The sequence below is a fragment of the Balaenoptera musculus genome, chromosome 7 (assembly GCF_009873245.2).
Source record: "Balaenoptera musculus isolate JJ_BM4_2016_0621 chromosome 7, mBalMus1.pri.v3, whole genome shotgun sequence".
Taxonomy (NCBI): Eukaryota; Metazoa; Chordata; class Mammalia; order Artiodactyla; family Balaenopteridae; genus Balaenoptera; species Balaenoptera musculus.
In genome coordinates this window covers 110,509,994-110,531,128 of record NC_045791.1, presented here as the reverse complement: position 1 = coordinate 110,531,128, position 21,135 = coordinate 110,509,994, and the positions used below count along the sequence as shown (strand labels likewise).

At 50.0% G+C, this 21,135-nt stretch overlaps 1 protein-coding gene and 1 pseudogene across 6 annotated transcripts in view; both read right to left on the bottom strand.

Moving 5' to 3' along the window:
• Window positions 1-20,453, bottom strand: part of UBE2F (ubiquitin conjugating enzyme E2 F (putative)) — a 50,978-nt gene extending 30,525 nt beyond the window's left edge. Inside the window, exons 1-4 of one of the 6 annotated variants that reach the window (XM_036857431.1) lie at window positions 19,697-20,437; window positions 13,966-14,099; window positions 4,615-4,644; window positions 912-977 (exon numbers count right to left, since the gene is read on the bottom strand). In XM_036857431.1, coding sequence (XP_036713326.1) covers window positions 912-977; window positions 4,615-4,644; window positions 13,966-14,083 — 214 coding nt within the window. In that variant the 5' untranslated portion in view covers window positions 14,084-14,099; window positions 19,697-20,437. The other 5 variants (XM_036857432.1, XM_036857433.1, XM_036857435.1 and 2 more) reach the window with 5 other exon arrangements.
• Window positions 15,505-16,066, bottom strand: LOC118897772 (annotated as a pseudogene).
• Window positions 20,454-21,135: the final 682 nt, after the last annotated feature.

The following is a 21,135-nucleotide window of genomic DNA, read 5'->3' as shown; positions in this document are numbered from 1 at the left end:
ACAATGCCAGGGCTTATTTGTGGGTTCATTATCACCTACTGAAATTCTGCATTCTTTCACTTTTTAATTAAATTAGCTAGTGACTCATTATTCTCAGTTTCTCACTCCCTTTCCCTCCCCCAAATAAAATAACACCCTCCACCTCCTCCACAACACTGCTTCCCCTCTTGTTAATTCCCTCTGTCCTGCTTTCTTCCTTCACCACCCAGCCCACAGCAGCTCCACTGGCCATGGCACCCACCGTCAACGTAAACGCCAGAGGGCTGCACTGTTGGAACGTGCAACTCCCGGAGCTGCACTGTAACGAGGAAAAACCCAAGCCCTCCCTCTAGCTGCGCAGGGCGACCAAGGACAAATATCCACCAGCTCGGAGCACTTGGAGCTTGGACATTTACCAGTGCTAACAAGGACAGCTGGTAATCTGCCTGCTTCCTGGTGCCTGTAACAGCCCGGGCTGAAGTGCTTCACACCCATTATCTATTTAATCCTTGCAACGGGTCCCATGAGATAGGTTCTATTTGATCCCCACTTCGCAGCTGGGTAGGCTGCAGCTGAGAGGTTATGATGCAATTTAACCATGGCCACACTGCTGCTAAATGGCAGAGCAGGATCCGAATCCAGTTATGACCTCAGAGCTCATACTCTCCACCCCACACCAGCAGCCTTCGTCGTCATTCGCCGGGGGCGTTAACGTCTGCACCCAGTTACTGGGTACACGCCACATGCCTCAGAGCACTTCCCTATGCTTTACTGGACTACAGCATGTATCTCGTCTTCATATGGAATGGTCATTACCGTCATAACTTTCAAAAAGTTGGAGGACAAATCAAACCAAATATTATAGATTTCGAAAGCCTTTGGAATTTGCTGTTTGAAAATCACTTTAATACTTACACATGTAAGAATATTACCTGGGGTGACAGTTAGCTGAAAGCAATGAAGCTTGTTTGGATCAGGAAAATACACTTTGCACGTACCTGCAAAAGAAACAGGCCGTCACGAAGGTCTGACAGTTAGCAGCAGTCCTTACGTTGAGGCTAACTTTGAAACACGTGGGAAAGTTTAACGGTGCTGAGGAGTCTACAGACTAAACCGGTATATTTCCCCTGTTTGTTTGATAATCATTATGCCAATGTGCTAAAGTTGCAAACCAGTGATATTTGTTATGCGTTTTCCTCCTTACAGTTTTTTATTAGTTAATTCCAAATTGGGATGCTATCTTTCACCCTTTAAATGGTCCCTAAAAATAGAGATCTTTCCATTAATTTCAAGAATGACGCTACTTTACTTTGAAAAGAAGAAACCATACCTCAAGGAGATTAATGTATGTGGGTAAAGGCTAACTAAACACAGAAAAACCAGAAAAAGAGCCCAGGCCAAACTTCGGGTCTGTTCACCCAGCACCACAGTCATCTGTACCCACCACAGAAAAGAGAAGTTGAAAGCAACTGTGCCAGCTAAGGTAGCTCACACCCAGACCACGGCTTTTCTGTTTTCTTTTTTTTTAAATGTCTTCACAACCCGACCGATAATTCACCTCGGTTTGCTGGTGACCGGATGCTCTGCTGCGGCGGAGCATGACGGCAACACGCTGAGCGCATGCGCACTGCACCAGAACGGTCTGCATCAGGAGACCCGAGCAGTTCCCACTGGAGAAGAGCTACTGCAGAGGTGCAGACAGCGCAAGACATCCTACATCTGCCTCCTTCAGACAAGCGATGCAGAAGAGGGGTAAATACCCGAGGGATAAATACTGAAGGAATGTGGAGGGAATATACGTAGAAATTGTCTGTATTTTATAAACCTGGAAAATATTATGCTAGATTCCTTGGGTCGTCTGCTATTTCTTACAAGTCCTGCTGAAAATATTTGCCTAGTTTTACATGGTATGAATTTTCATCAAAAATAGGACAATTCAAATTTAGCCTTGGAAACAGCCTTAGAGACCATCTAATCCAACATCATCAATTGTGAGAGATGACATGGAGGTCCACAGAGGTTCAGTGACCAGCCCAAGACCACACAGGTTATCAACAGAAGGAAGTTTAGTTCCCAAATTAAAAACTAGTTCATGCCTCATTTCATTACTTCATGAACATGCCAGAGATGACACATAAAAACAATGCAGAACTGTTAGTGGGGTTTCGTTTTTTGACTAATCCCTCAGAAAAATCGTTGCAGAGTGAAAGGTAACTCCATCTAGAAGAACAGGAAAGGGTCTCAGAGATTACACTGTCATTTTCCTTGTTTTCAAAATAAAGAAACCAGGGGCCAAAGAGTTCAAGGCTTTCACCCAAACCACACATTTGAACTGTGGAATAATTTAAATGGCATTCCTTTTTCCTAATCTTAACTTGGAAAGATAAACACCATTTTTCTAGTGGGATATATGTAACAAAAACATATGACAAGGGGTTAGGAAATGTTTCATTGGTTAGTTAAAGTTGGCAGCATTCATTTGTTTTTAATGTCTAGTATTCTCCTTTGTTTTAATAAAAGTACAGATGTAGAAATCAATCCCTCTAATATAGACTGGCCCACCAAGAATAAAGAAATTATCGAGATGGATTAAAAATAACAATAAAACTTCTAAAAAGAACCAAACATCTCAAAGCTAAAAAGAAGTCTTAAGTTCTAACAATGACAACAAAAGGTTAAAAGTCAGCTTCTTGTTCCAGTTCAATGCAGCAGCTTTATTAAAACTTCAGAACTAAGCTTTTCCTCTCTGCAAGCACAGGCTAAGGCTCTCACAGTATCTCTGTCCATCTGAAAGAGATGTCTTCTACTTTTTGCGAACAGAGAAACCTCTACAAACTTGCATGAACAGAGCTCCAAACTAGTTCTGAATCATTACTAAGCAGCACTGCTATATGGCAAGTTATTTTGTTTGCCTTAATATTTTAGAAAGATTAATCAGATAGTAAAGATCTATTCTTTGGTGGTTTCTTGTTTCCCCTTTAGTGAGTTGCATACTTTTGGAAAGCCTGGCTTACTTGTATAAACTGATTTATATGTCCCCCCACTTTGAGAGAATAGGCAGGGAGAAGAAGAGAAAGGAAGCATATAGCATGTAGTTTTTAAAATCTGACATCTTAGCTATAAGGGCAAGGAAGATGAGGCATGCCTTTTTCAAACCTAAGGTTTTTAGTTAAAGTCCTGGTTTGAAAGCCAATTATAGTTTTATTGTTTTTAAACCAAACATTTAGATAAAGCTAAACTATACTGGTTACAAACCAACAATCTCTGTAAGATTCACATACAAGGACAAAATAAACTGGGTGTAAGTTGGAAGTTTTTTATGGTCTTTGATTAAATGTCTGCATGTGTATATATATTCAAGATGGAGGGCCAGTGGGAAGATATGATGGGGGTGGAAAATAGAAGGATCACTTCATTTTCCTTTTTAATTGGATTTTATTAGATTACTTTATAATCTGAAAAGAATAGAAAAAAAGAGGGAGAACAGTATAATGACCCCATCACCCAGCTTCAGTACTTTACCAATCTTGCTTTGTCTGTGCTACCCACACACAGTTATTTGTTTGTTTTCCTGGAACGTTTTAAAGCAAATCATTTGTAAATACTTCAGTAGGTGGAAAGATAACCTTTTAATAGAAATCCAAGATATTTCCTTCTAGTTCTGACTAGAAGAAAACTTTGAAGTCAAGCAATCCAGTGACTTTTAAGACATTTTTGACTTACACTAAAATATATTTTACAGCACAACCCACTATCCTCATATATAAATACTATGTATTAAAAATAATTTTTCAAGGAACAATATGAACTTACCGTTACACACTGATTACACAACCACTTAAGGGTTGCACCCCACAATTATCTTTCCAACTTTAGGTGGAGGTTGGGATGGGCCCTCTCTCACCCTGTGTCAGATGGCCTCCGTATCAAACTCTCTCGAGCATTCGCCCAGACTAGGAGACCCACGTATAAAATAGTTCACTCATATTGATAAATATATTCAGCCTTAACCAAGTATAATGATAAAAAGTTCTAATTTCAAAAAATACTAAAATGGTCGAAGCTTTCAGACTTTGATGGTCTTAAAAAATATAATGGCTTGGGAAGGCATCAATGATAGGGGAAAAAAGAAACACTGACACGTATCACAGGAGTTAACTGGCTGGTAAGCGAGCCTGCTCACGAGTGAGGCCCGCAGTCAGTCCCTGTGTGCTGGGGCGAGAAGGACCTAGCAAGGTGAGGCGACCTGGAGACATCAAGGCAGCACAGCTGTCCTACCTTGGGCACAATGATAAATTACAAATAAGCACTTTTTGGGCCAAAAACATGGTACTGTCACTAACAAAAATAGGACTGTCCATCATTGATTTATACGCCTTTTTACTAAAAGAGGACGTGGGACAGAATGCTGTGTAAGAGGAACAAACCCTAACCAAACGCACCTCTGCAACAGTAAGGAGAGGAAGTACTGCCGTGCTACATTCTCCTTCTTATCAGAGCCTCGAAAAAAAATCCTGTTTATTCCTAACATGTATATAAAACGGGCTTTTTGCTATGCAAAGTTATCAAAACATAAAACAAGCTTCTCCATGCAATTATTTTACAGCATTTAATGTTTGGGGATGCTATACTTACAAGGTAAATTAGCTTCAAGTTCTGCAACCTCTGTAGAAACAAAGACATTATTGTTAACATTAGTCAATTGCTCCACATAAAATCACCAGCTCTAAACTGGCAATTCCCTCCAGAACAATGAAGAAAACAAAAAAACAAAAAAAAAAAATACTGAATTAACAGAAATCTACACTTGGTCTGAAGTTTAGACTTTAAGCCATGAAGTTGCTTTCAAATACACAAAGTGACTTGCAGGATGCCAACAAGTGCAGTCAAGGGCCCTTGAAATTTTACTTCAGCATGAATGAAAATTACTCAAAATGAACACAGAAATGATCTACAGGTAAACAGTCACTAAAGCGTTTTTGAAAATCTTGTTCCCCCACGTAGTGGAACTACTGCCCTCAAAATCTGATTTATATTTATATCTCTGCCTCTTCCAGTTTCTCCGGATTTGTCTTCCCGTGAGGGCTTGCCCAGTTTGCGCCAGAACTTCTCCAGTGAGAGAGAACGCTCTCCCTCCTGCTGGGCCCGCGTGTTGCCCTTCCGTCCGTGGGCAAGCTGATACCCAGGGGAGCCTCCTCCTTACAGCTACATTCCTGAGCCCTAGTGCTCTCCTCTGGGACCCCTTCTATCAGTCACTCACTCAGCATTCAAGCCCAGCACCCCTCTGCCAGGACAAAGCTGCCAAGCTCCCACCAATCCTGCTATGAACGAGCCGCGGTCTGGGGAGCACCCAGAAGAAACCGGGCAGGCAAGTCGTCACTGCCTCTGACATAACATAACGTGCTCTGGAGACTCTCCAGCTGCAGAGACTAAAGGAAGGAGGAGGTTTATCAAGCTGGGCTTTAAAGAACCAGTAGAATTCAGTCCCACAGAGGTGGGGAAAAGGGTATTTCAAGGAGATAAGTCAGCAATGTGCAAAAGCATAGAACGCAGACAAGCACAGAAACCAGACGGTATGCAGTGCGGCCAGCGCAATGGGAAACAAGGTGGAAAACCAGGGCCAGGATGGTGGAGGGCCCAGAATTCTCAACTTTATTCTGCAGCAACAGGGAGCCAAGGGAGATTTCTGAACAAAAGTTCCTAAGCTTTGCCTCAAGAGGACACCTTTAGAAAGGGCAAAGTGGAGGCCAGGTGACCCAAGAGGTGGGTGCTCTGAGAGGCAGCGAGGACTCAGCAGAGGTGGGGAGAGCCAGCGTGCCTGACAGCAAAGAGGACGGAAGGCTCTGCCAACTGTGTGTGTGTGTGTGCGCGTGCATGTGTGTGTGTGTGTGTGTGCCCATCAGAGACGGCACCGAGGCTTGAGGGCTGGGGAAGCTGAGCGGGGCGGGTGGGGGAGTTGAAGTCTGGGTGCACGACCAGGGCCGGGGCTGGGGAGCCCCTGCAGAGTGATGCCACCTGACGTCATGAGACCAACAAAGGGGAGAGACTGGTGAGAAGAAAGAACTTTGGCAGAAAGCAGAGGACAGGAGCAGGGAGAGTCACCGATGAGAGACAGGAGGAAAAGCAGGAATCATTCAGTAGAGAGGACAGACTGGTCCGAGGGGAATGAGGCCTGAGGCAAGGCCATGGGATGTGGATCATTCAAAACAACAGGAAGGTAAGTAGAAAGAAGAAACCAGTCTACAAAACATTAAGAAGCAAATGACTCCTTCAAGTGCAGAGCGGGGGTGGGGAGGGGAGAATGGGTGGGAAGGGAGAGGCCACAATGTTTGCAAAGCTGAGTGCGTTAGTGGGGAGACCGGCAGATGGCTATTTTGAGGCTAAGGGTTTAGGAAAGGCACAGGCCTCTGACATCAGCTAGTTGAGAATCTGGGTAGAGACGGGTGGCGCACTAAATGTATTAGCTCTGGGTTCCAGGCCTTTGGGATGGGCATCCAGAAAAGTGAGGTGAGGCAGAGGAGGGAGGAGATAAGGACTGCAGTCTTGGCAGTCTTGTGCTATGGTATATACTAGAATATATGCACTTAAAACAAATGATGAAGGCCCTATGAAAGGTTCACTAGCATCATAACGACCGTGGTGACCTTTAGTTTCGCCTTTCACTCTAGCAGGGCACGGGGTAAAGAAACACTCTGAGGCCACCCACCCCGGCCCTCTGACCAGGAAGCGGTCCGAGCCAGGCTCTGCTCCAACAGCCCACACAGGGCACTCATTTTATCAAAAAAGCACACCTTTTATCAAATGAGTCATGCATATTAATCACTTTTAAATAAATGTTATCCATATAATTAAATCTAGATGGTTTTAAGGCAAAAACTATTTATGTATTTATTATACTATTACTTAACTTTTTGTTGATAAGAATTCACAAGAAACTCTTCTTGAGGCCCCTTCTTTTGAGAGACTGACGCTGGCCACTGGACCCCGGTTTTCTCTGGCGTGCCTATCCTGACTCCTGTCGTGAGAACTCTGGTCATTCAGTTTTACAAAAACCCAGTGAAATAGAAAACATGCCCAGAGGATTTGAAATGGGGCCACATGACAGAAATGAAAAATTTGAGAAGACAGTCTACTGCCAAGGAACAGGCAAGAGATGAGGCCCGGACACAGGAGGGCAGGGATGCACTGACCAGGGCGTCGTGATGACCGAGCAACAGAACCGGATCCTGCATTACAGGGACCTAGTGTGGGGATGAGAGGCTCGAGGCCAGAGGACGCCTCACTGTAGGACAGGGATTCTCCGCCCTGGCTGCACACAATCATCTGGGGAATTTTTTTGGGGTTTTTTTTTGCTTTTTTTAACAGCTTTGGTGAGGTACAATTTACATAGTATAAAGTAGACCAACTTTAAGTGTATAATTCAATGATTTTTAGTAAACTTTGGAGCTGCGTATCCATCCCCACAACCTAGCACCTGCTGAGCAAACCCTGCCACCCCACCCTATCCAGACCAATTACACCAAAAGTCCTAGCTGGGGCCTAGGCCTCTGAATGTTCTATTCCTCCAGGTACAGGAACTGCTGTAGGCTACTTTGCCAAGCTAAACTATTTACACACAGCTAATTTACACAGACGGATTTAATAATTTCACATTGTGGTCTAGAATTAAACTCCAAAGAGGAGAGCCCTCAGACCTAGTCCAGTGATGACCCCCACCACAGTCAGGGCCTCTGCAGACTTCTGGTCCAAGAACCAGTGTGGGCAAGGAATATGACCTTGGAGGCAGAAGGATTTCATTAAAGATGCCTGGCATTTTAGTCCAGCCCAGTATAGAAGATAAACGAACTACAACGCAGCGTTCCTCTCAAGGAGCTGTCACAAATGACAAGTAGTTTGATGGAAATAATAATTCAAATGATGGGAAATAATAATTCATTAACATCGATAGTAATAACCTCAGAATCCACCTACAAGTAGACTACGACCAAAGAAACCAGTGATTTGCTTCACATGCTCAAGAGGCCTCTTGGCAAAGCAGCAGTCCTTCCCTGTATAACCTCACTGCCCAAAGGACACTACCCCCACCTGGAAGGTAACAAGAAGTTCAGATATTTTTAAACTGCTAAAGTCTCGCCTGTTCCAAAGATGCTAGCATCTCTCCGGCTCACCGGCCCAGCCTCTGGGGAGGCACCTGGCACCTTGCACAATTAAGTGGCTGCACAACTTCCTTCTGAGAAATTAGACGCTTTTCCTTTCTAACTACAGATCAAACCACAGAGCCCACTTGAAGCATGACTGCACAGAAATATCAGATTACTAAATCCACCCCACTACCACAATGGCCCCCACACAGCACGTACTCACCCGCTTCTGCTGTAGATTGCCCACAACACAGTGCTCTAGTTGTTTCTGCACCGCCTGCCACTTGAACCTGTGCCTTTTTCGTGGCGGGGGCTGTAGATTCTGACCCAGCCCTGGGACCCCAGTGCCTGGGCCTGAGCTTGGCACACCTGGAGTGCTCAGGAAACGCTCGACAAACAAGCACACTTGCCAGCAGGGTGGCAGTACTCTCAGTGTGAAAATCCTGAGACAAGAGGAGCCTTTCTCCTCAGACAGTTGGGGACTGAGGCATTCCAAAGGTGCTGTGGACTGAACAGTGTCTCCCGCCCAAGTTCCAATGCTGAAGCCCTAAACCCCCACCCTCCATGTGATGGTATGAGGTGGGGCCTTTGGGAGGTAATTAGGGTCAAATGAGGTCAGGAGGGTGGGGCCCTCGTGACGAGATTCGTGCCCTTATGGGAAAAGACACCAGGTGCTTACAAGCCAGGAAGAGGGCCCTCACCAGGAACTGAATCTGCCAATGCCTTGATCTTGGACTTCCCAGCCTCCAGAACCATGAGAAATAAATGTGTATTGGCTAAGTCCCCCAGTCTGTGGTATTTTATTATGGTAGCCTGAGTTGACTAAGACAAAGGCCAATCATAGAAGCAGATGGTTCTTAGCAAGAGCCAGCTCCGAGCCCCATCAAGTAACACCAGGCAGGGCAGCTGTGCCCTTTGACCCAGGTAGAGCTGGCAGCTATGTCCCCTGAGACTTGATTACCTCTTTCCACCTGAACCACTACCTCTTCAATTTCTTGAACTAGAACTTTATCTCTTAGCCTCCTGTCTGTCTTTATGCCTTGAGCACCTCTTCTGCACCGCCAGCATCCATGCACAGTGCCCTTATGGGGGAGACACTTGTCCCCACGGCATCATCCTATCCCCAGAGATGGCATGGCTACTGCCCAAGAACCCCACCAAGCCCCACATCAGCCCTTCCACTCAGTCCAAGGGCCTTCTAGCAGCACACTGCAGAGTGCAGGCCCAGAGTACTCACAGCCCCCTCCATCCACACTCTGGGGGAGCTAAGATGTAACCCCGAAAACCAGCACAGCCCCCGTAGCAGTCTCTGGGAATGGAGCCCCAAGGCCTCGTATCACCCACTTTCAACATGAGCAGACAAAGCTGACTTGAGCCCTCATCTGTCTTCTACAGATCCTCCCAGCCAACCCCCATTCCTGGGCTATCCGGCACACCTCAGGGGCGCCAAATTCCCTGGGCAGTTTCACTGGTGTTTAACCCTGCAGCAAAGCATTTAAAGGTTAGCCTTGGGCCAGCTGCCTTACTCCACGTTAGCAGGACTCCTCCTCTTTGGGCCACTGCCCTCGTTTTTAAAACACATATTGTAACACACAGCCACAGCTTCAAACGCTGCTAAATGCTCTGAATACCCTGCCAACATGACAAGCCAACCCTGAGCCCACCTCCAGAGTCCTGGGCAGGGCCTGGCATGGAGAGAGCAGCTCTGGAGAACAATAAATGGTTCTCTTTTGCCCACTCTTCCAGGAAGCGCCCTGAACCGGAGCCGTTCCTATACCACATGACCAGACCGCTCATGTGGACACAGAAGCGCTCACCCAAAGGAGGCCCCATGTGGCACTCGTGGAGACACCTGCACCTTGGATGCTGGGAAGCCCATGCAGGTGGGCAGCCAGGCCTCTCTGCTCTGCAGAGTAGGCTCAGAGTGTGGAGAGCCGCCACAGCCGCAGAAACAAGGGAACACCAGGAGCCACATGGAGCACAGGGGTTGATGGGACAATGGCTGTAGATTCATTCCCTACTCCAGACCTGGCCCTGAACTCAGTCAGCTCAATTCCAAATCTCCACATTTAGCAAAAGCTTCCTGCCAGCCTGCCTGGAGCCCCTTGAGGTATTCAGGGGCCACTAACAGGAGGCTGGCACACACCAGGCACTAAAATCTTTGTCACGTGAACAAGTCAAAGGACAGGGAGACACACAATCATGCTCCCATTATATGAAAAGTGCCAAGCTTCAGACAGACAAGAAAGCAGGTCATTCTGCCCAGAGGCTTTCTTGGAAGGTGGGGCGCATCATCAGACTCAGAAATTGATGGACTCGGCGGAACCACAAGGTCCACCAGAAAAGCAGTGCCACCTGCCCTGTGGCTGCAAGCACTGGTGATGGCTCCCAGAGAGGCCCAGACCTGAGCTGGGGTCAAAAGGAAATGCGCAGACCTGAAACTCTCTCTCCCCAGTGTCCCCAACTCCCGGGATTCAGGGCAGACAGCAGCCCTCCGTCCTCGCCCAGAAACACCTGATTGTTCTACACCCTCCAGGGACTGCTGCTGCAAGCATCTCTCCAGTTCCAGCCTGGAGGATGTCCTTGAGAATGACCCCAGGGGTGCAAATGAAAAGCTGGTAGGGCCAAGGTGCCAGTGTGGTAGCGCCTCACACTGGCCAGCTGCTCCGAGGCAGGCCACAGTATTCCAGGGACAGCTGACTCCACCTATCACCTGCAGAACTGGGCCCACTATCCCAAGAAAAAGAACAGGAGCTTCAGCTTTGCAGCTACCACTGGCCCTCACCACTAGGGACAAGTGTCCCTGTCAACCTCCGATCTCCCACGTTAACCTTACAGCCATCCGCACCAAGCCAGATCTCCACCATGTATGGTCAATCAAGCATGGCAGTGGACCAGCTAAAAACATATTTTTGCCTCTAAGTGTCTGTGGTCTTTCCTCTGGGCGATGGACGCATGGCCCAGATGCCCTCTCAGCGAGGGCTCGCAGCAGATGGCCTTCAGCTCTCAACCCTTCCAGGGACTGTGTGGGCTGCCCAGAGCCCCACCTCAGGCCAGACCCACCTGACGACTGGTCGAGCAGAGCAGGCAGGCCTGACCATCTCACCTGACTGGGGACAGCTCTGAAGGGCCACGCTTGCTCTGGAGCAAGGGCTGTCATGGGGCCTTCGTCAGAGCTCCCCCTCTCCCTCTGCCTGCTCCTGCTTCCTTCACCACCCTCCACAGCTATCAGTCCCCAGGATACCCTTTAATAACTACACCGCACGCCAAATTCCCCACTCCCGGGAACCCAGCCCGTGGCACTGAGTCCCCAAGACACGTTAATACACTGTTCTACTACTGACTGATCCTCATGAGTAACATTCTCGCATGAGCCAAAGCCAAAGCCACAGCCCCAGATGACAGTCCTGGCTGTAGCAATCTCGCTGAACTCGGACAACTGACTTTTCTCAAAGTCCCCAAGGGGAGTTTCAGCTAGAAGGGACTCTCACAAGTGCCTCCCAGGCCCACGACAGCCACGGACTCCGCCTGGCTCCACCTGACCACCAGAAATCCCCAGAATGAAGGCTGCTGCCACATGCTGAAGGAGCGCTCTAGGTGCGGATCAAACAATCACCAGCCATCAGAGCGTTCCTTATTACACTATTACACTCTTGTTACAGCTTCCCCTCTCAGGTCAGGCCCACCCTTCCTCTCCACCTACCCTCCACCGTGAGCCCAAACTACTCACCACTCCGTCAGCCCGGCCCACACTGGCCTGGCCACCCCCGAGGCAGATGGAGAGAGCAGGCCACGTGAGGGGCGTGTTACACTGAGCCTTGCTGCACAAACCCCCGTCAACTGCGAGTGCTCTGGGCCCGGAAACCTAATAATCCCCAGTGTCTCTGAGAGAATGCAAACAGGTGGCCTCTCGAGGAGGTTTTGCACCTCTCCTTGATAAGCCTCACAAAATCAAAGGACCTCAGCTGGGTCCTGTAAACCCAGCCAAAGACATCTCCTGTCCTAGGAGCTGGGGCAGAGTCCAGCTTTATGGGCCTCAGTGGGCTCCCCGGGGCCGCGTCAGGGCCTCGAGTCACTTGAGAGCTCTCAGGGGATCCTTGAGCAGGAGGAGGTGTGGTGGAGCCCCTGTGCCTCCCTGAATTCTCCTTTCTGTGGACTCACACTTCTGTTCTGCTCCCTCGGTTTCTGCTTGCTGGGTCTGTTCCCCAAGTGCCTGCCCTTCCCCAAAATGTGGGTCTGGCTGTCTTGCTGCAATAAAGCTGCGACCTGGGCAAGTTTTTGAACCTCTGAGTCTCAGTTCTTGAGCTGTAAAATGAACCACCCACCTGGCAAGGCTTAGCAAAAGTCAAACAAGAATTGTCCCTATAAAGTACCCAACAGAGGGCCTGGCCCCAAGTGCTCAGCAGACAAGTGCTGCTGTCAACCGTGACGAGGAGACGGGAAAGAAGATGCCACCGTCTATTTGCCGGCTTCCCACCTGCCCTTCCTCACCGCAACTCCCTGGCATTAGAACACCCTCCCCTCGAAGGATCTGACTCACGCATCAAACCCCTTCCCTGGCTTGCCTGGCTCCTGGCTTCCTCGGCAGATGGAACCCTTGAGCCAGCATCCAGGAAAGAGACTCAAGTCCTATCAGGCCACCCAAGTGAGGGGCTGCAGCCCAGGCCACAGCCCCAGACCTCACAGAGTAAACCTTCCTGTGTTGTAACAAACTAAATACAGTCTAACGCTCTCCCTGACACAGAAGGTATTTTGCCAAAATGTCAAAAATGATTCTGACTCCATCTTTAACCATTCACCCATCAGGCTGGGAAAGCCACAGCTCAGCCACGATCCAGGGGCAGAGGGAGAACAGGGAAGAGTACACCACTGACGTCTCCCTGAACCCGGCACCTCCTGGTCCCACCCCTTCCCAAACTCAGCCGTGCTTTGCTCCTGAGAAGGCCCAACACGGGGCGTTCATAAACGCTAGGTCTCCCACCATCAGATCTGTTCCCGGACATGCAGATGCCAGCCACCCCCACCGTGTCCACCTAACACAACGTGAAAACAGACAGTTCTAACAAATCACTTAACCCTCTGTGCTCCCTAGCTCCTTATACTTAAAAAATGTAAACACGTGTCATAAAGTAAAGAGGGCTCCTTCAAGGCAGAAACTGTTTGATCTTTCGTAGTCCTCATGACCCTAGGACACTGCCTTTGCACTCAATAGCTGTAAATCTGTTCACTGAATACATGCAAAAGTTCCACACAAACACTCGCAATCACACACACACATCACGTAACCCTTCTCCAAAGACTACCGCTCTAGGTAGGACACCCTGTTATTAGTTCTGGGACAAGAACCAATTTTGCACAAGGCTGTCCTCAGGCTGTGAATAAATAAAAGAGAGAAGGATCCTAAGACATTACCGAACTCCACTCTCTCCCTTTACAGGTCAGACACTCTGGTGCTGAGGAGTCCAGAATGGAAGAACCTCCCCAACTCCCCACCCACCTCACACACACACACACCAGCCGGATAATGACAGCACTGAGACCAGAGTGGTCAGTCTGCTGGTTCCTAGTACCTTACTCCTTCTCCTAGCGTTCTGGCAGCCCCTACACAGAATATCCCAAGTGTATAAGACACACGAGTTTTAATACCGTTTTCTTGCCATCAGCATTCCCATAGTGTGTGCACAGTACAAAGTTCTTCGGTTGTATATGACAGCAATTATATTTCAAAATATTTTCAAACAGGTACTTCTATTCAGCAACAGGCTGCTCCATATCCCGGAAGAGCCTCCAGCCAGACTTCATTTTGTTATGGGATAGAAAAACAGCTCACATGGAGGGTCATTACCTTTGACAAGCAGCCTGTCTCTCACAGAAACCCGCCGAGTGGAGTCGGAGGCTGCGGCTGGCGCCCGGGACCCTCTGAGACCGTCATCCCGCTTCAGTTTGCTTGCCAGCGTCAGCATCCCTGCTACCTTTATCCTGAAAGGCCAACAGCAGGTTAAGACAGTGACTGGACGCTGAAGACAATGATGTAAGGTGGTTTTTAATATTTTCCCCATAATTTAGTTATAGAAAAGTTTAGCATGTAAGATACATTAATAACACTGCATTCCTTCATAACGAATTTGGATAATCTCTATGCCTCTCTAAATCTAATGTTTTAAAGTATGAATGAAAATTTAACAAGGGAGAGCGAAGCATTTAACACTCACTGGGCGCCAGGCCCCGGGATGTAGCAGTGGCAATGCTCCTGGGCGCTCATGGTCTAGGGCAACCTCCGCTGACGGGCCTCACATAGGCCCACCACTGCCCACTGGTAAGTCTGCCCATCCCTGCTGTGTGGACCATGCACCTGAGGGTGTGGACCCAGAGCCTGGCCCATCACAGACTTAAGAGAGTGTCCATCCACCTCTGATGAGGAGGGAGCACCGCAATGCTTTCTTTCCTCCTTCCTTTAATAAAGGTGTGGTTAGAACCTTAATAAGCATCTTCACATTTATGTTGTATTGTATTTACATTGTTAGGCAACAGCAACATAATTTAGTTATAATTAATGCCCCAAACTAGATTCTTTTCACCTGGCTACTTCCAACCCACCTATGTTTCAGGTTCCCTCACTGACAGCTCACTGGGAAGGATAATAAAGACCAAAAATAGGTGATGCACCTGACTGCTTCGGAGAAAGGACTAAAGATGTCAGCAACGTTTACAAACAGAACTGTCCTCTAGAATCTGCCTTCTGTTTCTAATATAAACCGCCATTCATCTGACAGGCCTCCTAACTCTTCTTGCTTGCTTTACCAGTTGGAGAGAAATTCTGGAACTTTTTTTTTTCTTTAATTTTTAAATTTTATTTATTTTTATTTTTGGCTGTTGGGTCTTCATTGCTGCACGTGGGCTTTCTCCAGTTGCGGCGAGCGGGGGCTATTCTTCATTGTGGTGCACGGGCTTCTCATCGTGGTGGCTTCTCTTGTTCTGGAGCATGGGCTCTAGGTGCACGGGCTTCAGTAGTTGTGGCTCGCGGGCTCTAGAGCGCAGGCTCAGTAGTTGTGGCGCACGGGCTTAGGTGCTCCGTGGCATGTGGGATCTTCCCGGACCAGGGCTCGAACCCATGTCCCCTGTATTGGCAGGAGGATTCTTAACCACTGCGCCACCAGGGAAGCCCTGGAACTTCTTTTGATTGAGGACAAAAATTGGTCACCAGCTCAATATTTTCATAATTTCCTTTGTTGCTTTAATGTGATTTCCTTTCAATACCACTCTGATCATTTTCAAAAGAAAATGATCTAAAACTTCCAGATGAAAAACATGACCTAAGCACAGAACTTTTAGTTTGAAGCCAAGATCTTGTTTTTTTGCTTGTTTTTTTTGTTTTTACGAATGAGGCAATTTATTAACCCAGCATCATTTGTTCTGATGCTTCTTCTTGGCAGCTGCCACCTGTCCAGCGATTCTGCCCAGATCTCTCTGTCCCTGAGGTGTTAGTTTGCAGCCCCCATGTTGGTCCTTTTCCACCATTTTCAGCCCCTCCAGGGCTTGGAAGACCCGATGGGTCACGCTCTTGGAGCCTCTGCTGAAGTGGCTGGGCATGACACCATTTCTCTGACGCCCCCCATAAATCCTGGTCATGGAACCAACCCCAGCGCCGCCCCGGAGGTACAGGTGCCATGCTGTGGAAGCAGCTCGTGTGTAGAACCAGTTCTCATCGTACGGAGCGAGCTCTTTATGCTTGGCCAGCTTGACGGTGTCCACCCATTCAGGGACTTTCAGCTTCCGGACTTTCTGAGGAAGGCTGCCAGAGCGCTGACGAACTCCCGCTGGTTCACGTCTTTTACAGTAAACTCCAGGCATCGTGCAGCCTCCGCACTGCCAGCCAGGGGCTGAAGCCAAGATCTTGAAAGCCAAACTATAAGAATAACTCTCCCCCCATCAGTATTTTTAACCATTTTAACCCAGGTCCCTCACATAGCTTTTCACACCATCTTCTGTGTATTCCCCCACCCCACAAAGACTGTAAGATTTAATTTTCTATTATTTGTACCATGAAAACAACATATTGAATATGATCTTCTGAACTGTACCTACGCACAAACACACACACACCTAATCCCTTTAAGAGTCACTGGTCTAGGGACTTCCCTGGTGGCCCAGTGGTTAAGAATCCACCTGCCAATGCAGGGGACACGGGTTCGAGCCCTGGTCCGGGAAGATCCCACATGCCGCGGAGCAACTAAGCCCATGCGCTACAAATACTGAACCTGCGCTCTAGAGCCCATGAGCCACAACTACCGAGCCCGCGTGCCACAACTACTGAAGCCCGCGCGCCTAGAGCCCGTGCTCTGCAACAAGAAGCCACCGCAATGAGAAGCCCACGCACCACAGTGAAGAGTAGCCCCCGCTCGCCGCAACTAGAGAAATCCATCCCACGCACAGCAATGAAGACCCAATGCAGCCTAAATAAATAAACAAACAAATAAAAAAATAAAAATTTTTTAAAAAGAGTCACTGGTCTAAATGCTCCAAGAGATAGTTCTATTACACATAAGCGCTCACAAGCTCCTAGAATTTCAAATCTGGGATGGACTTCTCCCCTGACTCCCACTCTATTTTACGGATGTGGACTCTGGGACAACCAGGGCCCAGGAACTGGGTTGTCTGAGGCCACTCAGCTGCTAGAAGAGGTCACCACGGAACACTAGTTTTCCTCGTGTAGATGATGGGAATGTTTTTATCTTGAATGTGGTGATGGTTTCAGGGGTATATACGTACATCAAGACTGATCAAATTGCATACTTTAAGTATGTACAGTTTAGTGTACTTCAGTTATACCTCGATAAAATTGAAAAAAAAAGTGAAACCAAACCATCGCTAGTTTCTTTATTCCCACCCTACCATGCTGTCTCCTCAGGTGGACCTACGGGGAGGACCATCACCGAGGGACACACATCTTCCCAGCTTCACCCAGGGCGGGGGACTAACGGCTCAGTTTATGAAGTCCCCTCACAAGGGAGGGCGGGGGGCGGGTGGGGTGGAGTCGGGAGCTCCTGTGGAGGCTCCAGCCCACAAGCTGCCAGACACAGCAGCACCACCTAGAGCCAGCCCCCCCTGCTCAGTGGCCCCCGAACGATCCTGCCAGTAATCCCTCAAGCAGATCTGGATCCCAAAGCAGTGTCTGCCCCCCCAGCAAGCCCACTGCCAGGCACCCACACCTGAACACATCAGTCTCACCACATCGACGGGGTCGCCTGATGGTGGGCCAAGACACGCGTCTATCATGAAGTCCACTTGGCTTCTATCCTCTAGCTGACCGTGGTAATACAAGCACGTCAAGCAATAAAAGCACAGCGTGTGTAAAGAGAGCTCTGTAGGCGGTACCCTAGGAAAGTCATAATACAGAGCCCAACAGAAAGGGGAGCCCTAGGGCGCATGACTGGTCCGCACCCGGCTCCCTGCAGACCTGCCCTGAAGGGGCTGCTCAGAGGCTCCTGGCAAGACTCACGCATACGAAGAAAGGCTCACACCAAGACACTCTTCCGCGTGGCTGCAGTCTAAGGACTGCTCAATTCTCTCACACCCCTACCCCACACCGAAGTCCTCTCTGTGGGCAGAGTACGCCCCATACTCCGTTCCACTTAGATCAGATTCCTGGTTTTCAATCTTCAACAAGTCTGTGGCCCTTAATAAAATACACTGGACACTGACTCCGCAAGACATAAAAGAAAACACTGGTGCTCTGTTCTCCGTAGAAGACAAAACTTAGTTTCCTAACGTTCTAAGAAATCTAAGTATATAATGACCATCTATTTCTCCATCATCTGTATCACGTTCACGCACCACTTTAGGGATAAACCAAAGGCCTAATTGGGGAATGCTTCATAGCTGTTAATTTAACTCTATACAAAGAGATCTGAACGAAAATAATTATTCAAGCTGTCAGGTTAGCTGAACACCTGCAGTTTGCTTCAGAATTCTCTTTTCTTTCTTCAGTATGCTTCACCCCTTGAAGACCAGATTTAAAACTAAACTTCCCCTTTACTGCAAATTACACTTTGACTACGGCAGCATTTTTGGTAACAGCACCCTCAGTCTCTAAATTCCACAAGTTGTAATTGGCCCATTTAAGTGCTTCCTCTGGGTGGGACTTGCTTGCAGGCTGTTCAAAGAAGATTCTGATGTGCCATATTTACTAGGCTCGTCATCGAGCAATACTGACTCAGTGTTCCTGCCTGTAGTGGCAAAATCAGGCCCCGTCACCCGTGCAGGGGCCAGTCAGCTCACGGGGTGAGGAACTCCTCATTTACAATTCTTCCTGCCCTGGACAAGTCCCAATCTAAATGTAAAAGATGGAACTGCAGGTCACTAGGGGACAACCAACTTCTCCAGCCAAAGAGGCCCAGATCAGGACACAGAAGAGTCCACACCCCACCCTTCTCCTTTAGAATGCCAGGGCCCAAGGAACCTCCCACCTGGCTCCATGGCTGGCTGATGACCTTTGGAGCCCAACCCTTTTATTTGAGCAGTAAACCTGCCTCCTCCTGCACCGCCTACTACCTGAGCAGCAGGTATGTCCAGTCCTGCACCACTCAGCCTGGTGATGATTTCTGTCTTTGAACATCTCCCCCACCCGTGCCCTCCCCCTGCCTTCATCCCCTTACGCAGCCAGGAATCCTCTGCACAAGGTAGGTGGGCCTCCTCCTTGTTCCTCAACAACACCCCGCTCATTTCTGGAAGCTTCTGCTCACTCTGACATCCAGGTCTGGAATGCCCTCCCTCCCTTCACCACCTAATCCTGCTGCTTCCTTAGGATAACAGATGACTATCCAGATTCCTACCGCTCCTCCAAGAAGCCTTCTCCGGCCACTCCAGTCCATCCTGACCCCACTCCGGCGCTGGAGGGAAGGCAGAGGGGCGGACCCGATCCCCTCGTGGGACGGATGAGGGAACTGAGACCCGGGGAGGGGAGGGCCACACCCAAGATTACACACCAGACTTGGCCGTACGGATCGGTCCAAGATGTCCTCCCCGCTCCTCTGCCCCGGGAAGACCCTCCAAACCAGCCGTGGTCGTCCCCAGTTGTGGGGAAGCCGCAGGCAAGTTGGCGAGGCGGCAGCCGGGATTCTCCGCACCCTCAGCGGCCCCCTGGCCTAGCCCGATTCCCAGACGATCAGGAGTCCGGCTGCCTGAGTCCGAGTCCCGCTGCCTCCGGCCACGTCGGGCCGGTGACCTTGGGCCCACTCGGCGCTGCGTTTCCTCCCGGACAATGCGGCTCGCAGCTCCCCCGCGACGGCGGGCGCGAGCGAGACCGTGTGTGTGCCCGGCACAGGTCCGGGCTCGGGGCGCGCTGCCCCTGGAGCCCGGCCGCGGCCAGCGCCCCGGACCCAGCCCCGCGTCCCCCGGCCCACGCCCCGCAGCGTCCGCCCGCCTTCCGGCCCCCGACGCCCAGCCGTGAGGACCCGCACGGCCTGTAGCGGCCCCGGCGCCGCCCGCCCTCCGGCCCGCCCGCCGGGTGCAGCGGCGCCGCGGGAGCCGAGCCACCCTCCAGCCCCTCGCCCGCCGCAGGGCCCCGCGCTCCTCACCTGGGCACCCCGAGACAGGCGAGGCGGGCCCGGCGCCCAACACCATGCCCGGCCGGCCGGCGGCGGCGAAACGCAGCCCCTCACAGCCGCACCGGCTCCGGGCAGCGAGACCGGAAGTGGCGGGGCGGGGACTCGGCCTCTCTCGCCCGCTGCGGCCGAGACTGCAGAGGGCGCTTTAAAAAAAAAATTCAAAGCCCCGAAGAACTTTATTTGGAGCCTGACAGGCGAACAGCAGAGTGCGCCAGCCGGGGCTGGGCTCGGCGGCCGGCCTCTCGGGCCTCTCTCATTGGCTGCGGGCGTGGCCTGGGGCGGGCACGGATCTAGCGGCCTGCGCTGATTGGCCAGCGGCGACCGGGGGCGAGGTCTCCCAGTCAGTTTCCGAGCCTGCGCGCCGAAGGGCCGGGGGCTTTGCGCGGTGTCCCTGCCTCCGTTCGTTTGGCCGTGTGCTAAGTCTGGGCCTGCGGCTGAGAGGATCCTCGCGCAGCGTGGCCTGCAGGGGCTGCTAGGCCGGTACTGACTGCCTCGGTGGATGGGGCGCCCGCTGTGTGCCCATCACAGTGCTCAGGATGCAGAGGAGCGGCCGCCCCACAGCCCCCAGTGTCGGGAGTGAGCGGGGCCGTGCAGCCACCAACCCCCGGGGTGCTCCGGGGAGACTGCAGTGGAATGGATGGGCGCTTTCCTGTCTTACGGTTTTCATGCCTTGTTTTAGCTCTTACGCTTTTGCAAAGTACTTACTTTAAAAAATCTGTTTCAAATTGTTCTAATTTCTAGCTCGTTGAATACAAATTATTCTCACGTCCATTCGTGTCCTGGTGTGGTTGGTAATAGGCGCTCTGGCAGGGTCAGGCAGGGCTCCTGGAGGAGTGAGCCATCTGAGAGAGGAGGTTCACCTCGTGGAGAGGGAAAAAAGAGCCAAGGAGTTAGAATTTTATTTCCAGAAGCCCCACTGATAGGTTTTAAACGGTGGAGTGACAATATCAAGTTTCCTTTCTGAAAGAGGCTTCTGGCTCTGAGAGAGCTGGTGGGAAGGGCGCCAGGCAGAGAGGAGATCCGAGTAAGGAAGACCAGTCATGGACAAACTTCACGGTATTCCTTCTGTCTGGGAACAGTTTCCTCCTTGTACACCTGGCTAACTCCTAAATTTTCCTAAGCTTAGACACCACTTGCTCAGAGAGGGCCCAAAGTCTGGGAGGGGCAGGTGCCCCTCTGTGACTTTGCTGAGGCCCAGTGCTTCCTCATTCCTGGTGCTCAAGACACTGTCAACGCCTGTTTCCCTAAGCTCAGCTCCTCAGGTCCTCCTCTTCTGTGCTTCCCATCCTTCTAACACTCCTCCCCGATCCTAGCAACAGGTGGTCAAAACACATCTGCCGGATAAGTTTTGCATGAGCTTGTAGCAGCAGTCCTGGCGAGAGAAGGTAAGGCCTGAAGCAAGGCAGCAA